This window comes from Salmo salar, chromosome 24 (assembly GCF_965601325.2).
Source record: "Salmo salar chromosome 24, fSalSal1, whole genome shotgun sequence".
Taxonomy (NCBI): domain Eukaryota; kingdom Metazoa; phylum Chordata; class Actinopteri; order Salmoniformes; family Salmonidae; genus Salmo; species Salmo salar.
Genome location: NC_138314.1, coordinates 28,731,983 through 28,752,389, shown reverse-complemented (window position 1 = coordinate 28,752,389; position 20,407 = coordinate 28,731,983). Strand labels below are relative to the sequence as shown.

Genomic DNA, 20,407 nt, shown 5'->3' with positions numbered 1-20,407 from the left:
GAGGGGGTTGGAGGTGGTCAGGAGAAAGGGGAGGGACATGAATCTGTTAAGTACCTCCATAGTGAGATCTGGAAGCGTAGCTCTGTTGGGATACAGCCAAGTGTAAAAAGAGCGATTTCTGCTCAGGTTTCTCCTACAGCGTTCTGTCTCATCATTCTTATTTTTTCCTTGCCCAACATCCAGTTAGTGGGAAACTGGAGAGTGAGAGGAGTGCTTATGCTGTGGTTTTTAAAAAGGGAATGAATGAAAGGTGAGTCAGACATGAAGAGCAGCCATTATGTAACACCTATTGTTGTGTCAACCCCACTGGGGGAGACTGAAAAAGGTTTTCAGCATTCTGTACAAAAGGTCATTGCAGCATAAATATTGCATTGAGTGTTAAGTGTAATACTGGAGCAGATAAATTCTAGTAGAGAAAGATTTTGGCCTGAGCCTCTAAATAATCCACACAGCACAAGCAAAGAAGTAACCAATACAATATGTCAGCACAAGTTTTCCAGCAACCTCTAGTTTTGGGGAACAACCCGAGCGGAACATTGACTGACTACACTGTAGTTTGTTCTATCCATAGAATTTAAATTAGGATTACATTTCTTAAGGTTCCATCTGGCCTCACAACTAGTTGTGGTACTTACTGTAGCACCCTCAACCCTGACGAAGGCACATTGCCTGGAAACAGTTCTCTCCATTGAATGTTTAGGAGTATATGTGCAAATGTCTGTATTTTACCACAGCACTCCAGCCCAGCGTCTGTGGATTATTAAACCTGGGAGCTCCGGACTGGGAGCCAGCCTAGCGACGAGGCCCAGCGCAGGACGCCCGGGTACAAGGGGCTCCCCCTTAAACCACTCTGTCTAGCCCTAGACATGGCTCCTCTCCCCCCTTCTGTTCACTGTACTTCTCTTCACTGGTTTACTGTATACCATGAAATGTTGGTCCATGTCCATTTCAGAGCTGACCAAAGACAGACAAACTGGTATCCAACTGCCTTCTTGACTCCTGATATTCACCATATTTTGTCATTCGTTGAAGACTGGTGGTCTATGCCCATTGATAATTGAGGCCTCTCTCTAACGTTGCAGTTGATTTGCTTAGAATGACATCCCATAACTTCATGTTGTAAAGTCAGTGGTATTAATTTTCTTTGGTTTTTGGTCACTAATCAAAATCTAAGTTGATGACGTGTGGGAGAGCTCATTGGTGTTGTCTTATTGGAATGTGGTACTTATGATTGATGGCTTCTTCATGACCTGCCGCTGGTGGAGAGCATAGGAAGGGCTCATGAGGTTCCATTCGCCCGGTTTCTTGGACAATCTCATTTCTGCAGAAAATATATTTTTTTAAATCCCTGAGAAATCCTGAAAGGACTGAGATTTAGTGTGTATTCAGTGCCTCTATTGTCCTATTTATGTCCTTGCAGTCCCTGGGCCAAGATCCTTAGCAGATGCCTGTATTTTATTTCCCAGATCTCCCCTGGCTCAGACCATGAAGGACCTCAGTCTAATATTAGGAGGTGGGACATGGAATGACCCTGTGTTGTGATACGGGTTGACCCTGGCCTGTGTCGCTCATTGGCTTGTCTGTTAGTCCTCCACCTCTTCCAACCTGTTCAGCTTTCACAATGGACTCTACAGCAACGATCTGCAAAACCACACACACAGTGCTCTTACAAACCCTTCCGTAAATACAGTATACTGCACATGGCTACTAGCCATGCATTTGAAATGGCCAGTGTGGCCACTAAATTAAAAAGCCAATGATCTTAGAACAAGAATTCGCCATTTTAAAGAAATCAGAAAAGCAATTTGATTTCCAGCTTGCTCTATTCTCCCCAGCTCAATAAACCAAGCAAGGAATTAACATTTAAAACCTAAAAATAAGTGGCTCTTACTGTCCAATTTCATTAGTCTTATTGATATAAATATTTGCGGGAAAATCTGTCCCAACGGTTGGAGTCAATTATCCATCAAAAAATACAATTACTAATTCTAAAATAAGAGGTACGACCTAATATAATTACTGGCGAAAAGGCATTTGATTGTGAGGAGTGGGGCTATCTTTTTGTACCTTCTTGAAATGGCCAGTATCATTTGTGGTTCTAGCTGTAGGCCAATATACAGTAGATGAAATTGAATGTGAATTCCATTGCCAATTTGCCACAGTAATTATTTGGGGGAGATGGAGAGGTTCTCTTACTAAGCTCAGAGTTCTTTAGTGTGGTCTGCAGTACGTTTGCTCGGCCTAGAGTAATCACCTCCTAGCTAGTTGCTCCAGAGAAACTGAGACTTCACTTTCTTTCCAGGGTGGCGTCCTCACTCTGATGTTTATGTTCTATCGTTCTGCCGTTGCTTTTTATTTTCTCCCACGGCTCAGTTCCAGCCGTGGCACGGCACGGTTGATCCCACAGGAAGCCAGTGTGGAAACGTTTTAGTAAACATAAACATCTGATCAACCTGCAAAACAGAAAATACTAGCATGGCATCCTACTAGAATACATTACAAACTAATTGAATTATGACTAAATTCCATTTTTACAATTTCAATTCCAAGGCTTTCCAACTACTTCTCTAAACATCCTCTAGTTACGGAACTAATCTCCAGACATTATCCCCTTACATTCTTCTCATCTAAAAGTCTGTCGTGTGTCCTGAGATGTGGCCATGCTCTCATTTTCGTTGTCCTACACTGAACTGACAACACACTATTCTGGTGGTGAAGCCATCTCAGTGCCACTGATCTGCATCCAGACTGAGTGTCCATCTGGCAGAGCCACAGCAGAAGCATGCACTCATATTTACTAATGTTACAATTCTGTAACACTTCTGTCAGCTTCTGTGCAGGAGGGGAAAAAAAATCAAACTTTCAAACTTAATCATTTCCCCTCAACTCATTCTATAAGATCAGTGGGATGCTAATTATAGCCGGCCACCCTACTTGCCTGTGTGTCGGTCCTAAATGACAGCCTATTCCCTAAACGTGCCTGTGTGTCTGTGGATACATCCTAAATGGCAGCCTATTCCCTAAAGTGCTCTACTTTTGACCAGCGCCGCATGGGTAATAGGGTACCATTTCAGATGCAGCCCGTGTCTGTGTGGCAGTCTTTCTGAAGGTCCCCTAGGCCAACACAATGCGTGTCCTCATCCTGTCCCTCTCTCCAGAGGAAGGCGTGGAGGAGCTTGAGGTGCTGGACGGGCGGCGGTGCCAGGCCGCCCTGGCAACACTCAGACACACCAAATGGTTCCAGGTGGGACATCTGTTCTGATTTCATGGTTTGATATTCAATTCATATCTCATTCAGATGGAACAGTTTGCTCCCTGGGAGATATCTGGGGAACATTAAATGGCTGAGGGGGAGAGTGGGCTAAGTTTAGAAATGCTTTGTCAAGGGATTCTTTCTAACAAATATATATACATATATTTCAGGATATTTTGTATCCCTGGAAATATTCAGAATGAATGTAAACATTATAGTTTGTAAAACATGCTTGTCCAAAAACTGGTCTCTTGGCACCACTTACCCAGGTATGATGGGGTAAGTTTAAACCACCTACACATTTCTCTACTGAGTGAAATATTAATGCTACCTTTTTACAACCTTGTCCATCTTTATTTCACAAACACAATTCAACACAGTCACAATTGCATTTTTGTCGATTTTAATAATTTGAAGACTTTTAACACTTAACATAGGCCAGGCCCTGTTATTACCTCATATCCTAGTGATGTGGCAAAAAAAGGTTACACCTCAGAAGAAAACGCTTCAATTTGCCATTGGCTCAAATTACCCCAAGGCAAACATTTATACTATAGGGAAAGGAAAGTTGTCCAACTGAATGTATTCAACTGAAATGTGTCTTCTGCATTTTAACCCAACCCCTCTGAATCAGAGAGGTGCGGGGGGCTGCTTAATCGACATCCACGTCTTTAGCGCCCGGGGAACAGTGCTCAGGAGCAGTACCACAGATTTTTTACCTTGTCAGCTCGAGGATTCGATCCAGCAACCTTCTGGTTACTGGCCCAACGCTCTAATCACTGCCGCCCTTGCATATTAGCCCACACGGCTACAAGAATGCACTTTTTATTGTAGCTTATAGAGATCAATCTACACTGAACAAGAATATAAATGCTACTTCCATCAATTTCAAAGATGCAAGCATCATGAAAACGCTAACACAAATTAATTTGACATGGTGAAAATAATTTTGGGGAACCTAACTTGCTTACTACTTTTTCCATGTGTTTTCTTCCTTCACACTCCATGAAATGATGACCTCTTCCTAAATATTTGGTCAGATTACTAATTTTCTGTATGGTTTCCTACAAACAAGACTGGCTCAACTTACCCCTTTGGCTCAACTTACCCCACTCTCCCCTAATATCCATTGTATGACTGAAGGGTTGAGTTGACTGTACATGTTGTTTTTAGCGTCACTGGACTTTGAAGGTATTTAGAGTATGTTCACATTGTCTTGTCTGTCCCCAATGTAGGCCAGAGTGACAGATCTGAAGTCGTGTGTCATCGTCATGCGTATTCTCAGAGACATGTGCAACAGACTAATTGTGTGGGAGCCTCTCAAAGGATGGGTAAGTGGTCCAGGAAGAGGTGTGTGACAGAGTACATCATGTATCTTTGGTCCCCCCCCCATTAGAGCTGATCTGTTCTCTCTCTCTCTTCCCCCCCCCCCCCCCCCCACAGCCCATGGAGCTGATCTGTTCTCTCTCTCTCTCCCCCCCCCTCCACAGCCCATGGAGCTGATCTGTTCTCTCTCTCTCTCTTCCCCCCCCATGCCCATGGAGCTGATCTGTTCTCGCTCTCTCCCCCCCATAGAGCTGATCTGTTCCTTCTCTCTCCCCCCCCCCCCCACAGCCCATAGAGCTGATCTGTGAGAAGGCCATTGGCACCTGTAACCGGCCCCTGGGGCCCGGAGAGGCCCTGCGCAGGGTCATGGAGTGCATTGCCTCAGGGATCCTCCTCCCAGGTTAGTCACAGGGACTAGGTTTTATATCCAGGCCTCCCTGGGAAAGAGGTCTGCATTTAACTGGGACATTCCGGTTAAATAAAAATATTACTTGCCTGTTCAATAGCCCAGTAAGAAGCTTTTTGAATGTTGATTTTGACTGCTGTTCCAGATGGGCCGGGAGTTCATGACCCCTGTGAGAGAGAGCCAACAGACACCTTGTCAGTGATCACTGGCCAACAGGCTGAGGCTATCACTCAAAACGCACAGGTGAGACACCATAACAATACATCTACAATACTGTAAAGTCAGACTTGTATACAGTTGAAGTCGGAAGTTTACATACACTTAGGTTGGAGTCATGAACTCATTTTTCAACCACTCCACAAATTTCTTGTTAACAAACCATAGTTTTGGCACGCCAGTTAGGACATCTACTTTGTGCATGACACAAGTCATTTTTCCAACAATTGTTTACAGACAGATTATTTCACTTATTCACTGTATCACAATTCCAGTGGGTCAGAAGTTTACCTACAATAAGTTGACTGTGCCTTTTAAACAGCTTGGAAAATTTCAGAAAATTATGTCATGGCTTTAGAAGCTTTTGATAGGCTAATTGACATAATTTGAGTCAATTGTAGGTGTACCTGTGGATGTATTTCAAGGCCTACCTTCAAACTCAGTGCTTTACATGATGGGAAGATTAAAAGAAATCAGCCAAGACCTCAGAAAAAAATTGTATACCTCTACAAGTCTGGTTCATCCATGGGAGCAATTTCCAAACACCTGAAGGTACCACGTTCATCTGATCAAACAATAGTACGCAAGTATAAACACCATGGGACCACTCAGCCGTCATACCGCTCAGGAAGGAGACGCGTTCTGTCTCCTAGAGATGAACGTACTTTGCTGTTGTTCTGGGATTGATTTGCACTTTTAGCAACAAAGGACCTTGTGAAGATGCTGGAGGAAACGGGTACAAAAGTATCTATATCCACAGTAAAACGAGTCCTATATAGACACAACCTGAAATGCCGCTCAGCAAGGAAGAAGCCACAGCTCCAAAACCGCCATAAAGCCAGACTACAGTTTGCAACTGCACATAGGGACAAAGATCGTACATTTTGGAGAAATGTCATCTGGTGAAACAAAAATAGAACTTTTTGGCCATAATGACCATCGTTATGTTTGGAGGAAAAAGGGGGAGGCTTTCAAGTCAAACACCATCCCAACCATGAGGCACGGGGGTGGCAGCATCATGTTGTGGGGGTGCTTTTCTGCAGGAGGGACTGGTGCACTTCATAAAATAGATGGGATCATGAGTGAGGAAAATTGTGGATATATTGACGCAACATCTCAAGACATCAGTCAGGAAGTTAAAGCTTGGTCGCAAATGGGTCTTCCAAATGGACACTGACCCCAAGCATACTTTCAAAGTTGTGGCAAAATGCCTTAAGGACAACAAAGTCAAGGTATTGGAGTGGCCATCACAAAGCCATGACCTCAATCCTATAGAACATTTGTGGGCAGAACTGAAAAAAGCGTGTGCTAGCAAGGAGGCCTACAAATCTGACTCAGTTACACCAGCTCTGTAAGGAGGAATGGGCCAAAATTCACCCAACTTATTGTGGGAAGCTTGTGGAAGGCCACCTGAAACATTTGACCCAAGTTAAACAATTTAAAGGCAACGCTACCAAATACTAATTGAGTGTATGTAAACTTCTGACCCACTGGGAATGTGATGAAAGAAATAAAAGCTGAAATAAATAATTCTCTCTACTATTATTCTGACATTTCACATTCTTAAAATAAAGTGGTGATCCTAACTGACCTAAGACAGGGAATTTTTACAAGGATTAAATGTCAGGAATTGTGGAAATCTCAGTTTAAATGCATTTGGCTAATGTGTATGTAAACTTCCGACTTCAACTGTACATCAGGAAAGAAATGACACTGCTCTCCTCGTTGTTACCTTCCCCCTAGCATTGATTGGATGATGAGGTTTATTTAAAGCGGGCTATGGCCACTCCAGAGGCCCAGTCCAGGTCTATAGTTAGATCAATGCTGCTGCAGCACTTCAGACTCGACCTCTACGGCCCCTTGGAGCTGAGGAGACTGACGATGAGCCCACTAATGAGCGTGGGAAAGCACTCCCAGCAGTGCTTAGTGCTGCGTACTACATGAAACACTTCTAGACTGCCCCTGGCCCTGAGCAGAATGCAATGTGATGGTATAGGGAGGGTAGAGGAAGGTGAGGATCTCTCAATTTCTCGCTCCAGGCAGGATGAAATCTGTTCGTCCTTGCACTATGCAGTCAGTCAAGGTTTTTGTGTGTGAATCTGCTCCCAATGTAAATATTCTCTCCAATGCCCAAAAATCACTTAAGGACATCGACCTTAAAAATCCCCTCCCCCTGTGTAAAGATGAGACACCCATATGCCTCACTACTCGTCTGAAGGTCCCTGGTACCAGTTCAAAATGTATGGAAGTACTGTGTATACAGTTGAAGTCGGAAGTTTACATACACCTTAGCCAAATGCATTTAAACTCAGTTTCTCACAATTCCTGACATTTAATCCTTGTAAAAATTCCCTGTCCTAGGTCAGTTAGGATCACCACTTTATTTTAAGAATGTGAAATGTCAGAATAATAGTAGAGTGATTTATTTAAGCTTTTATTTTATCACATTCCCAGTGGGTCAGAAGTTTACATACACTCAATTAGTATTTGGAAGAATTGCCTTTAAATTGTTTAACTTGGGTCAAATGTTTCAGGTGGCCTTCCACAAGCTTCCCACAATAAGTTGGGTGAATTTTGGCCCATTCCTCCTGACAGAGCTGGTGTAACTGAGTCAGGTTTGTAGGCCTCCTTGCTCGCACACGCTTTTTCAGTTCTGACCACAAATTTACTATAGGATTGAGGTCAGGGCTTTGTGATGGCCCCTCCAATACCTTGAATTTGTTGTCCTTAAGCCATTTTGCCACAACTTTGGAAGGATGCTTGGGGTCATTGTCCATTTGGAAGACCCATTTGTGACCAAGCTTTAACTTCCCGACTGATGTCTTGAGATGTTGCTTCAATATATCCATATCATTTCTTTCCTCATAATGCCATCTATTTTATGAAGTGCACCAGTCCCTCTTGCAGCAAAGCACCCCCACAACATGTTGCCACCCCTGTGCTTCACGGTTGGGATGGTGTTCTTTGGCTTGCAAGCCTCCCCCTTTTTCCTCCAAACATAACGATGGTCATTATGGCCAAACAGTTCTATTTTTGTTTCATCAGACCAGAGGATATTTCTCCAAAAAGTACAGTCTTTGTCCCCATGTGCAGTTGCAAACCGAAGTCTGGCTTTTTTATGGCGGTTTTGGAGCAGTGGCTTCTTCCTTGCTGAGCGGCCTTTCAGGTTATGTCGATATAGGACTCGTTTTACTGTGGATATAGATGCGTTCTGTCTCCTACAAAAGTGTCTCCTTCCTGAGCGGTATGACAGCTGCGTGGTCCCATGGTGTTTATACTTGCATACTATTGTTTGTACAGATGAATGTGGTTCCTTCAGGTGTTTGGAAATTGCTCCCAAGGATGAACCAGACTTGTGGAAGTCTCCAATTGTTTTCTGAGGTCTTGGCTGATTTTTCGTTTGATTTTCCCATCTTGTCAATCAAAGAGACACTGAGTTTGAAGGTAGGCCCTGAAATACATCCACAGATACACCTCCAATTGACTCAAATGATATCAATTCGCCTATCAGAAGCTTCTAAAGCTATGACATCTTTTTCTGGAATTTTCCAAGCTGTTTAAAGGCACAGTCAACTTAGTGTATGTAAACTTCTGACCCACTGGAATCGTGATAGTGAAATAATCTGTCTGTAAACAATTGTTGGAAAAATGACTTGTCATGCACGAAGTACATGTCCCAACCGACTTGCCAAAACTATAGTTTTGTTAACAAGAAATTTGGAACGAGTTGAAACGAGTTTCAATGACTCCAACCTAAGTGCATGTAAACTTCTGACTTCAACTGTTTATGGAGACTGTTTAGTGATGACAAATAAGGGGTTAAATACACGTAATAATAAAAAAAGAATCCTGATCTTTCTTATCTCTCAGATGTAGGATAGACACTTCAGAACAAAGTTCCTTTTAGATCTGTTTTTCCATGTAGTGAAACTGTTAATCAATGCTTTTGTATGGGCTAATGGCAGTAAGGTCAAATTAAAATGTTAATCAAATTTTTTTTTTTTTCAAGGGATCTTTAAATTCTAAATCAAATAGCAAAATTATCCTTGGTATGACCTTGTTAAAACAATTCCATATAGCTTAGTAGTACCCCCCGGCTTAGACTCTTATGGGTTAAATACACACTATTGATTGATATTTACATTTAATTAATCAGTTGATTACATCCTAGTAGGTATTTCTAGCATCACTCTTTCCTAGAGGAATTGTGGGTGTGTTTGACTAGTTATGTGCCCTCATTCTGTGTGGTTTCATACTGTGTTTCTGCTGTGTGTTTCAGCATGCCCTACGTCTCCTGGCCTTCGGACAGCTGTATAAGGTTCTGAATATGAATCCTCTCCCACCAACCAAACCCTCACACAGACTCTCAGGGTCAGACAAAAAAGGTGTGTGTGTGTGTTCACACTTGAGTGCATGTGCTAGTGCGTAAACTCAGAGATCTCAGGTGGTCTCTGCTCTCCTGAAGGTGAATCCATACTTTGTTCCACAGGAACCTGCCGGAAAAGGCAGCATGAAGATGGACACACTAACAACAGACAACTCTTCAAGAAGATGAAACACAACCTGATGAGAGGTCAGATTCACTGTTGCTCTGGCTCGACATCTCTGAGTCCTTTTCCTCTCTACTCAGCCTGGAGAACAACTTGAAGTAATGTAGATGCATAGTCTTTCTAAAGATCAGCCTATGCCCGTTGACCATACAGGAACGCTAGAATAGAATGCTGGTACATTCCAGAATGTCATTACTCAAAACAGCATTTTGAGTGGGGTATTCATCCCATACCACCTCTCACCCACCCCTCATGGCTAGTACGGATGTAATTAAATTCCCCCTCACTGTGACACCAATCCCACAGGGCTTTAATCTCCCACAGTTCAAAGCAGGGAGTTGAAATGCATTGGGGATTAATCCCCCCCTCCAGGCAGCCTCACACACAATTATCTATCTACCTCTCTCAGGAAACCCTACCTACATTACAGGACACCCTACCTACAGTGCACTCAAAGTATTCACACCCCTTGACTTTTTCCAAATTTTGTTACATTAGTCTTATTCTAAAATGTATAAAAATATTTGTTTTCTCATCAATCTACACACAATACACCATGATGACAAAGTGAAAACAGTTTTTTAGACATTTTTGCACATTTATTATTTTTTAACAGAAATACCTTATAAGTATTCAGACCCTTTGCTATGAGACTCCAAATTGAGCTCAGGTACATCCTGTTTCCATTGAGCATCCTTGAGATGTTTTTACAACTTGATTGGAGTCCACCTGTGGTCAATTCAATTGATTGGACATGATTTAGAAAGGCACACACCTGTCTAAATAAGGCCCCACAGTTGACAGTGCATGTCAGAGCAAAAATAAAGCCATGAGGTTGAAGGAATTGTCTGTAGAGCTCCAAGACAGGATTGTTTCGAGGCTCAGATCTGGGTATGGGTACCAAAACATTTCTGCAGCATTGAAGGTCCCCAAGAACATGGTGGCCTCCATCATTCTTAAATGGAAGAAGTTAGGAACCACCAGACTCTTCCTAGAGATGGCCACCAGCCAAACTGAGCCATCGGGGGAGAAGGGCCTTGGTCAGGGAGGTGACCGATGGTCACTGACAGAGTTCCTCTGTGGAGATGGGAAAACCTTCCAGAAGGTCAACCATCTCTGCAGCACTCCACAAATCAGGCCTTTATGGTAGAGTGGCCAGACGGAAGCCATTCCTCAGTAAAAGGCAAATGACAGCCCGCTTGGAGTTTGCCAAAAGGCACCTAAAGGACTCCTAGACCATGAGAAACAAGATTCTGGTCTGACGAAAAGAAGATTGAAGTCTTTGGCCTGACTGCCAAGCGTCACATCTGGAAGAAACCTGGCACTATCCCTACGGTGAAACATGGTGGTGGCAGCATCATGCTGTGGGGATGTTTTTCAGTGGCAGGGACTGGGAGACTAGTCAGGATCGAGGGAAAGATGAGTGGCGCAAAGTACAGAGAGATCCTTGATGGAAAACCTGCTTCAGCGCGCTCAGGACCTCAGACTGGGGCGAAGGTTCACCTTCCAACAGGACCACGACCCTAAGCATACAGCCAAGACAACCAGGAATGGCTTTGGACAAGTCTCTGAATGTCCTTGAGGGGCCCAGCCAGAGCCCGGACTTGAACCTGATCTAACATCTCTGGAGAGACCTGAAAATAGCTGTGCAGTGACGCTCTCCATCCAACCTGACAGAGCTTAAGAGGATCTGCAGAGAAGAATAGGAAAAACTCCCCAAATACAGGTGTGCCAAGCTTGTATTTTTATTTTATTTTTTATTTAACTAGGCAAGTCAGTTAAGAACAAATTCTTATTTACATTAATGGCCTACCCCGGCCAAACGCTAACCCGGATGACGCTGGGCCAATTGTGCGCCGCCCTATGAGACTCGCAATCACAGCTGGTTGTGATACAGCCTGGAATCGAACCAGGGTCTGTAATGACGCCTCTAGCACTGAGATGCAGTGCCTTAGACCGCTGCGCCATACCCAAGAAGACTCAATGCTGTAATTGCTGCCAAAGGTGCTTCAACAAAGTATTGAGGTATGGTTCTGAATACTTATTTAAATGTGATATTTACAAAAAAAATAAAAATGTAAACCTGTTTTTGCTTTGTCATTATGGGGTAATGTGTAGATTGACGAGGGGAAAATAAGGCTGTAACTTAACAAAAATTGGGGGAAAAGTCAAGGGGTCTGAATATTTTCCGAATGCATTTTTTTTTTTTACAGGACACCCTACTTACAGGACACCCTACCTACATTACAGGACACTCCATGTATTACCACCACCACCTCCCACTCTGAGACACCTGTTCCCTCCCTCAATATCACTCCTCGTCGGCCTGGGCATTTAGATTAGAACACACCTTGAACACCTGCCGTACTGATTTAGTTCAGAATCCTCTGTATAGAATTAGACCTAGAAAGTACTGTACAGAATGAAACTACTCAGTTGTTCAGAATCACAATGTACCACATACAGTTGAAGTTGGAAGTTTACATTCACTTACTTATTAAAACTTGTTTTTAAATCACTTCATACATTTCTTGTGAACAAACTATAGTTTTGGCAAGTTGGTTAGGTTTGTGCATGACACAAGTAATTTTTCCAACAATTGTTTGCAGACAGATTATTTCACTTATAATTAATTCACTATCACAATTCCAGTGGGTCAGAAGTTCCAAAAAAGTGCCTTTAAACAGCTTGGAAAATTCCAGAAAAGGATGTCATGGCTTTAGAAGCTTCTGATAGGCTAATTTATATAATTTGAGTCAATTGGAGGTGTACCTGTAGATGTATTTCAAGGCCTACCGTCAAACCCAGTGCCTCTTTGCTTGACATGATGGGAAAATGAAAAGAAATCAGCCATGACCTCAGGAAAAAAAATTGTGCGCAATTTCCAAATGCCTGAAGGTACCACATTCATCTGTACAAACAATAGTACGCAAGTATAAACACCATGGGACCACGTGCCGTCATACCGCTCAGGAAGGAGACGCGTTCTGTCTCCTAGAGATGAACGTACTTTGGTGCGAAAAGTGCAAATCAATCCCAGAACAGCAGCAAAGGACCCTTGTGAAGATGCTGGAGGAAATGGGTACAAAAGTATATATATCCACAGTAAAACGAGTCCTATATCGACATAACCTGAAAGGCCACTCAGCAAGGAAGAAGCCACAGCTCCAAAACCGCCATAAAGCCAGACTACAGTTTGCAACTGCACATGGGGACAAAGATTGTCTTTTTTTGAGAAATGTCCTCTGGTCTGATGAAACAAAAATAGAACTGTTTGGCCATAATGACCATCTTTATGTTTGGAGGAAAAAGGGGGAGGCATGCAAGCCGAAGAACACCATCCCAACCGTGAAGCAAGGGGGTGGCAGCATCATGTTGTGGGGGTGCTTTGCTGCAGGATGGACTGGGGGCACTTGTCGTGGAAAATTGCAAGATTATGTTATAATGCTTGTATTGTATTATAATAGTTGTAATATTTGATAGAATAGAGTATTCTGTTAACTATTGTGTGTGTGTGTTCTCCTGAGGATGGGCCTCTATGAGATAACACTGACGGAGGAGAGTTTCAATGTCTTTGGGTAATAAAGCCTAAAGAGCATTCCAGAGAACATGAGCTAATGGTTCTGTTCTATACCGTACCAGGGAGAGACGGTTCCAGTTTGGAGTAGGAGGACCAGACACTGGTCTATACAATGAAAACTGTTGACACAGCAGTTGCTGTCTGCTATGTTTTATAGATATCTTTCATACAAAACTTAACCTTGTGACCCATTCTATGTATCTGTGGTTCGTCATGTACGTTGAGAGGGGTGCATCTTGGCTATAGAATATCTTTGTACTTTTGTGTTGACACTTTTCAATGGTTCATTAGAGAGAGCGCATCATTGAAAGTCATTGCTAATACAAAGCTCTTATTATTAAAGATGTAGTTTAAGTATAACTCTGACTGGTGTCACTGGTGTGTGAAGGTTGTAACTCTCCTCATTTGGTAATGCAGAAATTAGCCACCACACACTTCACTAAATAGATGGCATCATGAGGGAGGAAAATTATGTGGATATATTGAAGCAACATCTCAAGACATCAGTCAGGAAGTTAAAGCCTTGTCGCAAATTGATCTTCCAAATGGACAACGACCCCAAGCATACTTCCAAAGTTATGGCAAAATGGCTTAAGGACAACAAAGTCAAGCTATTGTAGTGGCCATCACAAAGCCCTGACCTCAACCCCATAGAAAATTTGTGGGCAGAACTGAAAAAGTGTGTGCGAGCAAGGAGGCCTACAAACCTGACTCAGTTACACCAGCTCTGTCAGGAGGAATGGGCCAAAATCCACCCAACTTATTGTGGGATGCTTGAGGGAGGCTACCCGAAACGTTTGACCCAAGTTAAACAATTTAAAGGCAATGCTACCAAATACTAATTGAGTGTATGTAAACTTCTGACCCACTGGGAATGTGATGAAAGAAATAAAAGCTGAAAGAAATAATTCTCTCTACTATTTTTCTGACATTTCACATTCTTAAAATAAAGTAGTGATCCTAACTGACCTAAGACGGTTTTTACTAGGATTAAGTTTCAGGAATTGTGAAGAACTGAGTTTTTAAATGTATTTGGTTAAAGTGTATGCAAACTTTTGACCTCAACTGTATACTTTTGATTGATGTTATTGAAGGCCTGTATGGTCTCCATGTTTCCTCCTCCTAGTTCTGGACAGTGAGATGATGGACCCCAACCACCCCATGAACGCCCTGATGAGACTGAACCAGGTCCACCCGGGGCTGCAGTACAAGCTGTTGTCCCAGTCTGGCCCGGTCCACACTCCAGTCTTTACCATGTCTGTGGACGTACAGGGCACTGTCCACGAGGCCTCTGGCTCTTCCAAGAAGACTGCCAAACTCAAAGTAGCACTTAAGGTAACAAACCTATTTCTGTAAATGTCACAGGATAAACAAATGGAGTAACATGAGGTTGGTGGCACCTTTAATTTGGGAGAATGGGCTTGTGGTAATGGCTGGAGCGGAACAAGATGCCATTCCATTTGCTCCATTCCAGACATTGTTATGAGCGGTTCCCCTCAGCAGCCGCCTGTAAATGGGATACATGTTACGAGAGGATGAAGATTAACAGTTAGGACAGGCAGAGGACAGAAGTGGATTTTGAACAAAGCTGTAGAATCATCTGTACATGTACTGTAGCACTGTGACACGGACAGTATTACATGGACCCATGGCAGATATGACACAACTGTTGGGTGCTCTATCATGATAGAACACCGTGTCCAAGGAAGTGCTGCTCCTCTAGATCTTACAGTGTATATTATTTGACCACCCCTTTGTTCCTCTTGCTCATGGTCTCCAGGTCCTACAGGCTCTTGGTTACCCAGCTGGCTTCGAAGTGGACCTGGACTCCCTGAGCGCTGATGAGAGGTCTGACGGCGAGGGACGCAACCACAGAAGTGAGAGAAACGACAGAATGTCCACCAGCTCCAGAAGCAACTCTGTCACCTCCACAGACACATGCGAGGTAACCTCACAACCGTCACACTGACAACACGAGGTAACCTCACAACCGTCACACTGACAACGTGAGGTAACCTCACAACCGTCACACTGACAACGCGAGGTAACCTCACAACCGTCACACTGACAACACGAGGTAACCTCACAACCGTCACACTGACAACACGAGGTAACCTCACAACTGTCACACTGACAACACGAGGTAACCTCACTACCGTCACACTGACAACACGAGGTAACCTCACAACCGTCACACTGACAACACGAGGTAACCTCACAACCGACACACTGACAACACGAGGTAACCTCACAACCGACACACTGACAACACGAGGTAACCTCACAACCGTCACACTGACAACACGAGGTAACCTCACAACCGTCACACTGACAACACGAGGTAACCTCACAACCGTCACACTGACAACACGAGGTAACCTCACAACCGTCACACTGACAACACGAGGTAACCTCACAACCGTCACACTGACCACACGAGGTAACCACACAACCGTCACACTGACAACACGAGGTAACCACACAACCGTCACACTGAAAACACGAGGTAACCTCACAACCGTCACACTGACAACACGAGGTAACCTCACAACCGTCACACTGACAACACGAGGTAACCTCACAACCGTCACACTGACAACACGAGGTAACCTCACAACCGTCACACTGACAACACGAGGTAACCTCACAACCGTCACACTAGGGCTGGGCGGTATACCGTATTTTACTATATACCGGTATTGATGCACGGACCAGTTTGGGTTTTTACTTTACCTTGTATAACGTTATTTGAATGTTTGGTTTGTTAAATGTGATACGCCGTGTGTGACGTCCATTTTTCTAGTTTATTCCGCTACTTGAGTCATCTCACTCACTCACTCACTCACTCACTCACTCACTCACTCACTCACTCACTCACTCACGGAGTGCATTTGTTGTTGCTTGACCACGAGATACTTTTGTTCAGTCTGCATGGTCAATGTTGTTTCCAATTTGATCTTAATATAAATCCACAAGCGTTCTATAAATATTAGTTTGTGTTTCTTACATCTGCTAACAGCTAGTTTGTATTTTCTTAAGTTAAGCTAAACCGTGTTAGCCACTAATGATAATCGCTAACTTGCTAATAAAAGTACTGAGTCAGAGCAAACGTAGCTAGCTAATACAGCCTGATACCAGTGCTGGTGGAGGCCTAAATCAGCATGTTTGTGCAACAGTATCTTCTAAATCAAAGAGGAATATGCAAAGCATGAATATGTTGGCTATATGAATAAAGATTTAATGTAGCCAAAGATTATAGGGTCCCCTAGGAAACACGGAACATCACTTTGGTTCCTACCCTGTCACAATAACTCGTCCATGGCATTTTCATTTGTTGTCATGTCAAACAACACTGTATTCAAAGTACCCACTATTATTTATTTTCTAACTAGAGTTATAAGAAACATTTATTTCCATGATTCCAAAAGTTCACCCAAGTGTTTTGATATGTCGCAATTGCAACATTTGGTTAAAAATAAGGCCTAGTATTTTTGCCCGTATTGGGGGAGTGTGAAAATGATCTCAAATGAGTGCAGGAAAAGCAGAAATGTATGGAAATGCAGGAAATGATTTTAGGTTGAATTGAACAGTATAAAACAATCAGAATGGAGAAAGACCCATTGAAATAATTTAGAATATATGTGTTGCCACCCAAGGGTCACGCACTTCTCATAAAGCAAATGTATTACTTTTATTAATCAAAACATAAAATACCATGGTATATTTTGGCCATCTCACCCAGGCCAACATCGCACTAACCGCACGAGGTAACCACACAACCGTCAAACTAACATGACAACCTGTTCTGCCATAACAGAATTTGAAAGCTCAGTATTCAGGTCCAGATTGTCTGACTTTCATTGTGTTTGCTTATTAGTGAGAATGATGTTAGATTGGTGTACATCCCTGATGAATGTTTTGTGTGGTTCACCGACTGGACTCATCCCTAACAACAGTGCTCAGTTTAACTATACAGAGGTAGTGATTTCCCCCATATTATCATCCCTAGTCCCGCATCCCAGGCCCACTCCTCACGCCAGGGGGCAAGAACCCAGTGATGGAGCTGAACGAGAAACGCAGAGGCCTGAAGTATGAACTCATATCAGAGACTGGTGGCAGCTACGACAAACGCTTCATCATAGAGGTCTTTATCCACACACACACACACCACAGCCTTGCACCTGCTTGATCTTTCACTTTACATTATTTTCATCTGACTTATCTAAATAAATAAAAATAATCTAGAGCTTTGCTATTTCACAGGGCAGTGAAATGGCCCTAGTGTAGTTCTGAATGATTGACAGTGTGTGGTGTGTACTGTAGGTGGAAGTTGATAAACAGAAGTTCAGAGGCTCTGGGCCCAATAAGAAAGCAGCGAAGGCTAGTGCTGCCCTTGCTGCTCTGAAGAGACTCTTCTCTGACTCAAAAGACCCCCGCAACAAGAAGAGGGGGCCCAGGACACCGGTGGGTGGACAAACATCACTGTCAACACATCCATAGAATTCATATTAGTCGTGCAGCATACGTCCGAATGTAAAGAAATGTATGGAAAGGTGACGCCATAACCGTAATGAATGTGTGTTTGCAGGTGAAGAGAACTGTGTCGTCAACCGTGTCTATCCCAGTCCATGCCCACAGCAGGCCTAGAACCAGGCCAGTGATGCACAGAGCACCTTACATCAGCGCTCCTCCTACCTATGGGTACCTCCCACCAGGTAAGACCCGGGGCTTGGTGTGTAAGTGTATCGTCTGTCAGGTTTGGGGTCAAATTCATTTCAATTCCAGTCAATTCAGGAACAGCACTGAAATTCCATTTCTCTTCAATGCTTTAAAATTGGGAACATTTGGAATTTGGTGAATTGACTGGAATTTAAATGGGATTGACAACAATCCTGGTGTCTGTTAGGTTGTTGCTATACACTGAGTATATAAAACATTAAGAACACCTGCTTTTTCCATGACAGACTGACCAGGTGAATCCAGTTGAAAGCTATGATCCCTTATTGATGTCACTTGTTAAATACACTTCAAACAGTGTAGATGAAGTGGAGGAGACGGGTTAAAGAAGGATTTTTAAGCCTTGAGACATGGATTGTGTATGTGTGCCATTGATGGTGAATGGGCCAGACAAAATATTTAAGTGCCTTTGAATGGGGTATGGTAATAAGTGCCAGGCACACTGGTTTGTGTCAAGAACTGCAACACTGCTGGGTTTTTCATGCTGAACAGTTTCCTGTGTGTATCAAGAATGATCCACCACCCAAAGGACATCCAGCGAACTTGACAACTATTAAGAGCATTGGAGCCAACATGAGCCAGCATCCCTGTAGAACGCTTTTGACGCCTTGTAGAGTCCCTGCCCTGACAAATTGAGGCTGGTCTGAGGACAAAAGGGAGGGGGGGTGAACAACTCAATATTAGGAAGGTGTTCCTAATGTTTGGTATACTCGGTGTAGAAGTACTGCTCTTGTAACCCAAGTTCCTTGACCTCTGTTTTCAGGCTATGGAGCTCCATATGGCTATGGTCCTGCAGCTCCCTTCCCTGCCTATGGTAAGCAGGGGCCAGCAGCTACTAGACCGTGTCATGCATGTGCTTGTTGTTCCACCTCACCTTTCCATTTCCTGATTTCTTAATGATGGTGGTCAGACATAGAACAGTCAAATGTGAAATCAGCATTATATCTGCACTTTTCCATTTTTGATCTCTTGAGTGGTACAGTCCACTTGACTGATACACGGGGCTAGACTATGTTCCAAGTTTAATTTGAATGGGTAGACTACGTTTATTACATTTTCTTTGTAGGTTTTTGCTCAAGAATGCCCTCTGTAATGTTCCCTGTTCTACAATTGTCCCCGGTCTTCCATCTCGCACCACGACTATCCGATTTAGGACAGCTGTTCACCCCCATGTGAACAACTTAGAAAGAGACTTTAAAAATGTTTTTATTTTATATTTTGTATAGTTTGTTTTGTATGATATATTTTTAAGGGTACAAAAATACTTGCTTGAATGCACTGTAAAATCTATCTTGTTCAATGGATATTGATTGTCCATACATTTTTGTTATTAATACGTATTTTGTTCCAAATCTATACATTTAATTGGTTACTTGAGTTGTTTGAGACGTATTTTGAGATATACAATTGAAAAAAAGAAATGAATATTATTTATCAGTTGAGTACCAGTACTTCTTGACTTGCCTAGCATTCTGAAATTCACAGCTAGACCCATGTCACCAGTTTTTTTTTTAAATATCCACCGCAATCCTCTCATTCTTCACCTAATCCAACACAGCAAATCGTGACCAAAAATGGCGTCATGTCTAGTGTGTAACACTGATTCCTACAGGCCACGGTCGTAACTACAGTCTCTCTGCCCCCTCCCCTTCTTTCTCCCTCTGTAGGTGGTTTGTACTTTGACAGTGCCTTTTACCAGCCACAGACAATTGCTACTCCTATTATAATTCACCTGGGTCCTCAGGATTTCTTCTGATCTCGCAGCCAGTGGGGGATGACTTGACATTTTGAAACTTCCCGTTTCCAGTCTGACCAGGCTTTATCTACCTTACTAAGGCTGTCCAAATTCTCCACCCTTTTCACGTATTGTGCAAGTGCATACAAGGGTGGAGAATCAGGACCCATCTCTCTGTGCAGACATCAATCCAAGAAGGAGAAGAAGCACAACATTGTCAGGGTTGGAACTTTCCAGTATGTTGCAATACTTGACTATCTTTTATATCTACTTGAAATAGTGGAAATGTGCTGTTTGGGAATGGACTTTGCATAACACTGCAATATTCATGTGATATAAACTCAGCAAAAAAAGAAACGTCCTCTCACTGTCAACTGTGTTTATTTTCAGCAAACTTAACAAGTTTCAACATAAGATTCAACAACTGAGTTATAAACTGAACAAGTTCCACAGACATATGACTAACAGAAATGGAATGTGTCCCTGAACAAGCAGGGGAGTGGGGGTCAAAATCAAAAGTAAGTCAGTATCTGGTGTTGCCACCAGCTGCATTAAGTACTGCAGAGCATCTCTTCCTCATGGACTGCACCAGATTTGTCAGTTC

General features: G+C 43.0%; 1 protein-coding gene across 1 annotated transcript in view; it reads left to right on the top strand.

Moving 5' to 3' along the window:
• LOC106585409 (spermatid perinuclear RNA-binding protein) overlaps positions 1 to 20,160 on the top strand; it is a 37,338-nt gene extending 17,178 nt beyond the window's left edge. The window contains exons 6-18 of the mRNA XM_014171569.3: positions 3,159 to 3,244; positions 4,489 to 4,584; positions 4,868 to 4,979; positions 5,131 to 5,228; positions 9,481 to 9,586; positions 9,691 to 9,774; positions 14,458 to 14,666; positions 15,112 to 15,276; positions 17,341 to 17,475; positions 17,655 to 17,795; positions 17,920 to 18,046; positions 18,832 to 18,882; positions 19,736 to 20,160. Of these exons, the coding sequence (XP_014027044.1) occupies positions 3,159 to 3,244; positions 4,489 to 4,584; positions 4,868 to 4,979; positions 5,131 to 5,228; positions 9,481 to 9,586; positions 9,691 to 9,774; positions 14,458 to 14,666; positions 15,112 to 15,276; positions 17,341 to 17,475; positions 17,655 to 17,795; positions 17,920 to 18,046; positions 18,832 to 18,882; positions 19,736 to 19,824 (1,499 nt within the window). The 3' untranslated portion in view covers positions 19,825 to 20,160. The remainder of the gene's footprint in view (positions 1 to 3,158; positions 3,245 to 4,488; positions 4,585 to 4,867; positions 4,980 to 5,130; positions 5,229 to 9,480; positions 9,587 to 9,690; positions 9,775 to 14,457; positions 14,667 to 15,111; positions 15,277 to 17,340; positions 17,476 to 17,654; positions 17,796 to 17,919; positions 18,047 to 18,831; positions 18,883 to 19,735) is intronic.
• The last annotated feature ends 247 nt before the right edge of the window (positions 20,161 to 20,407 follow it).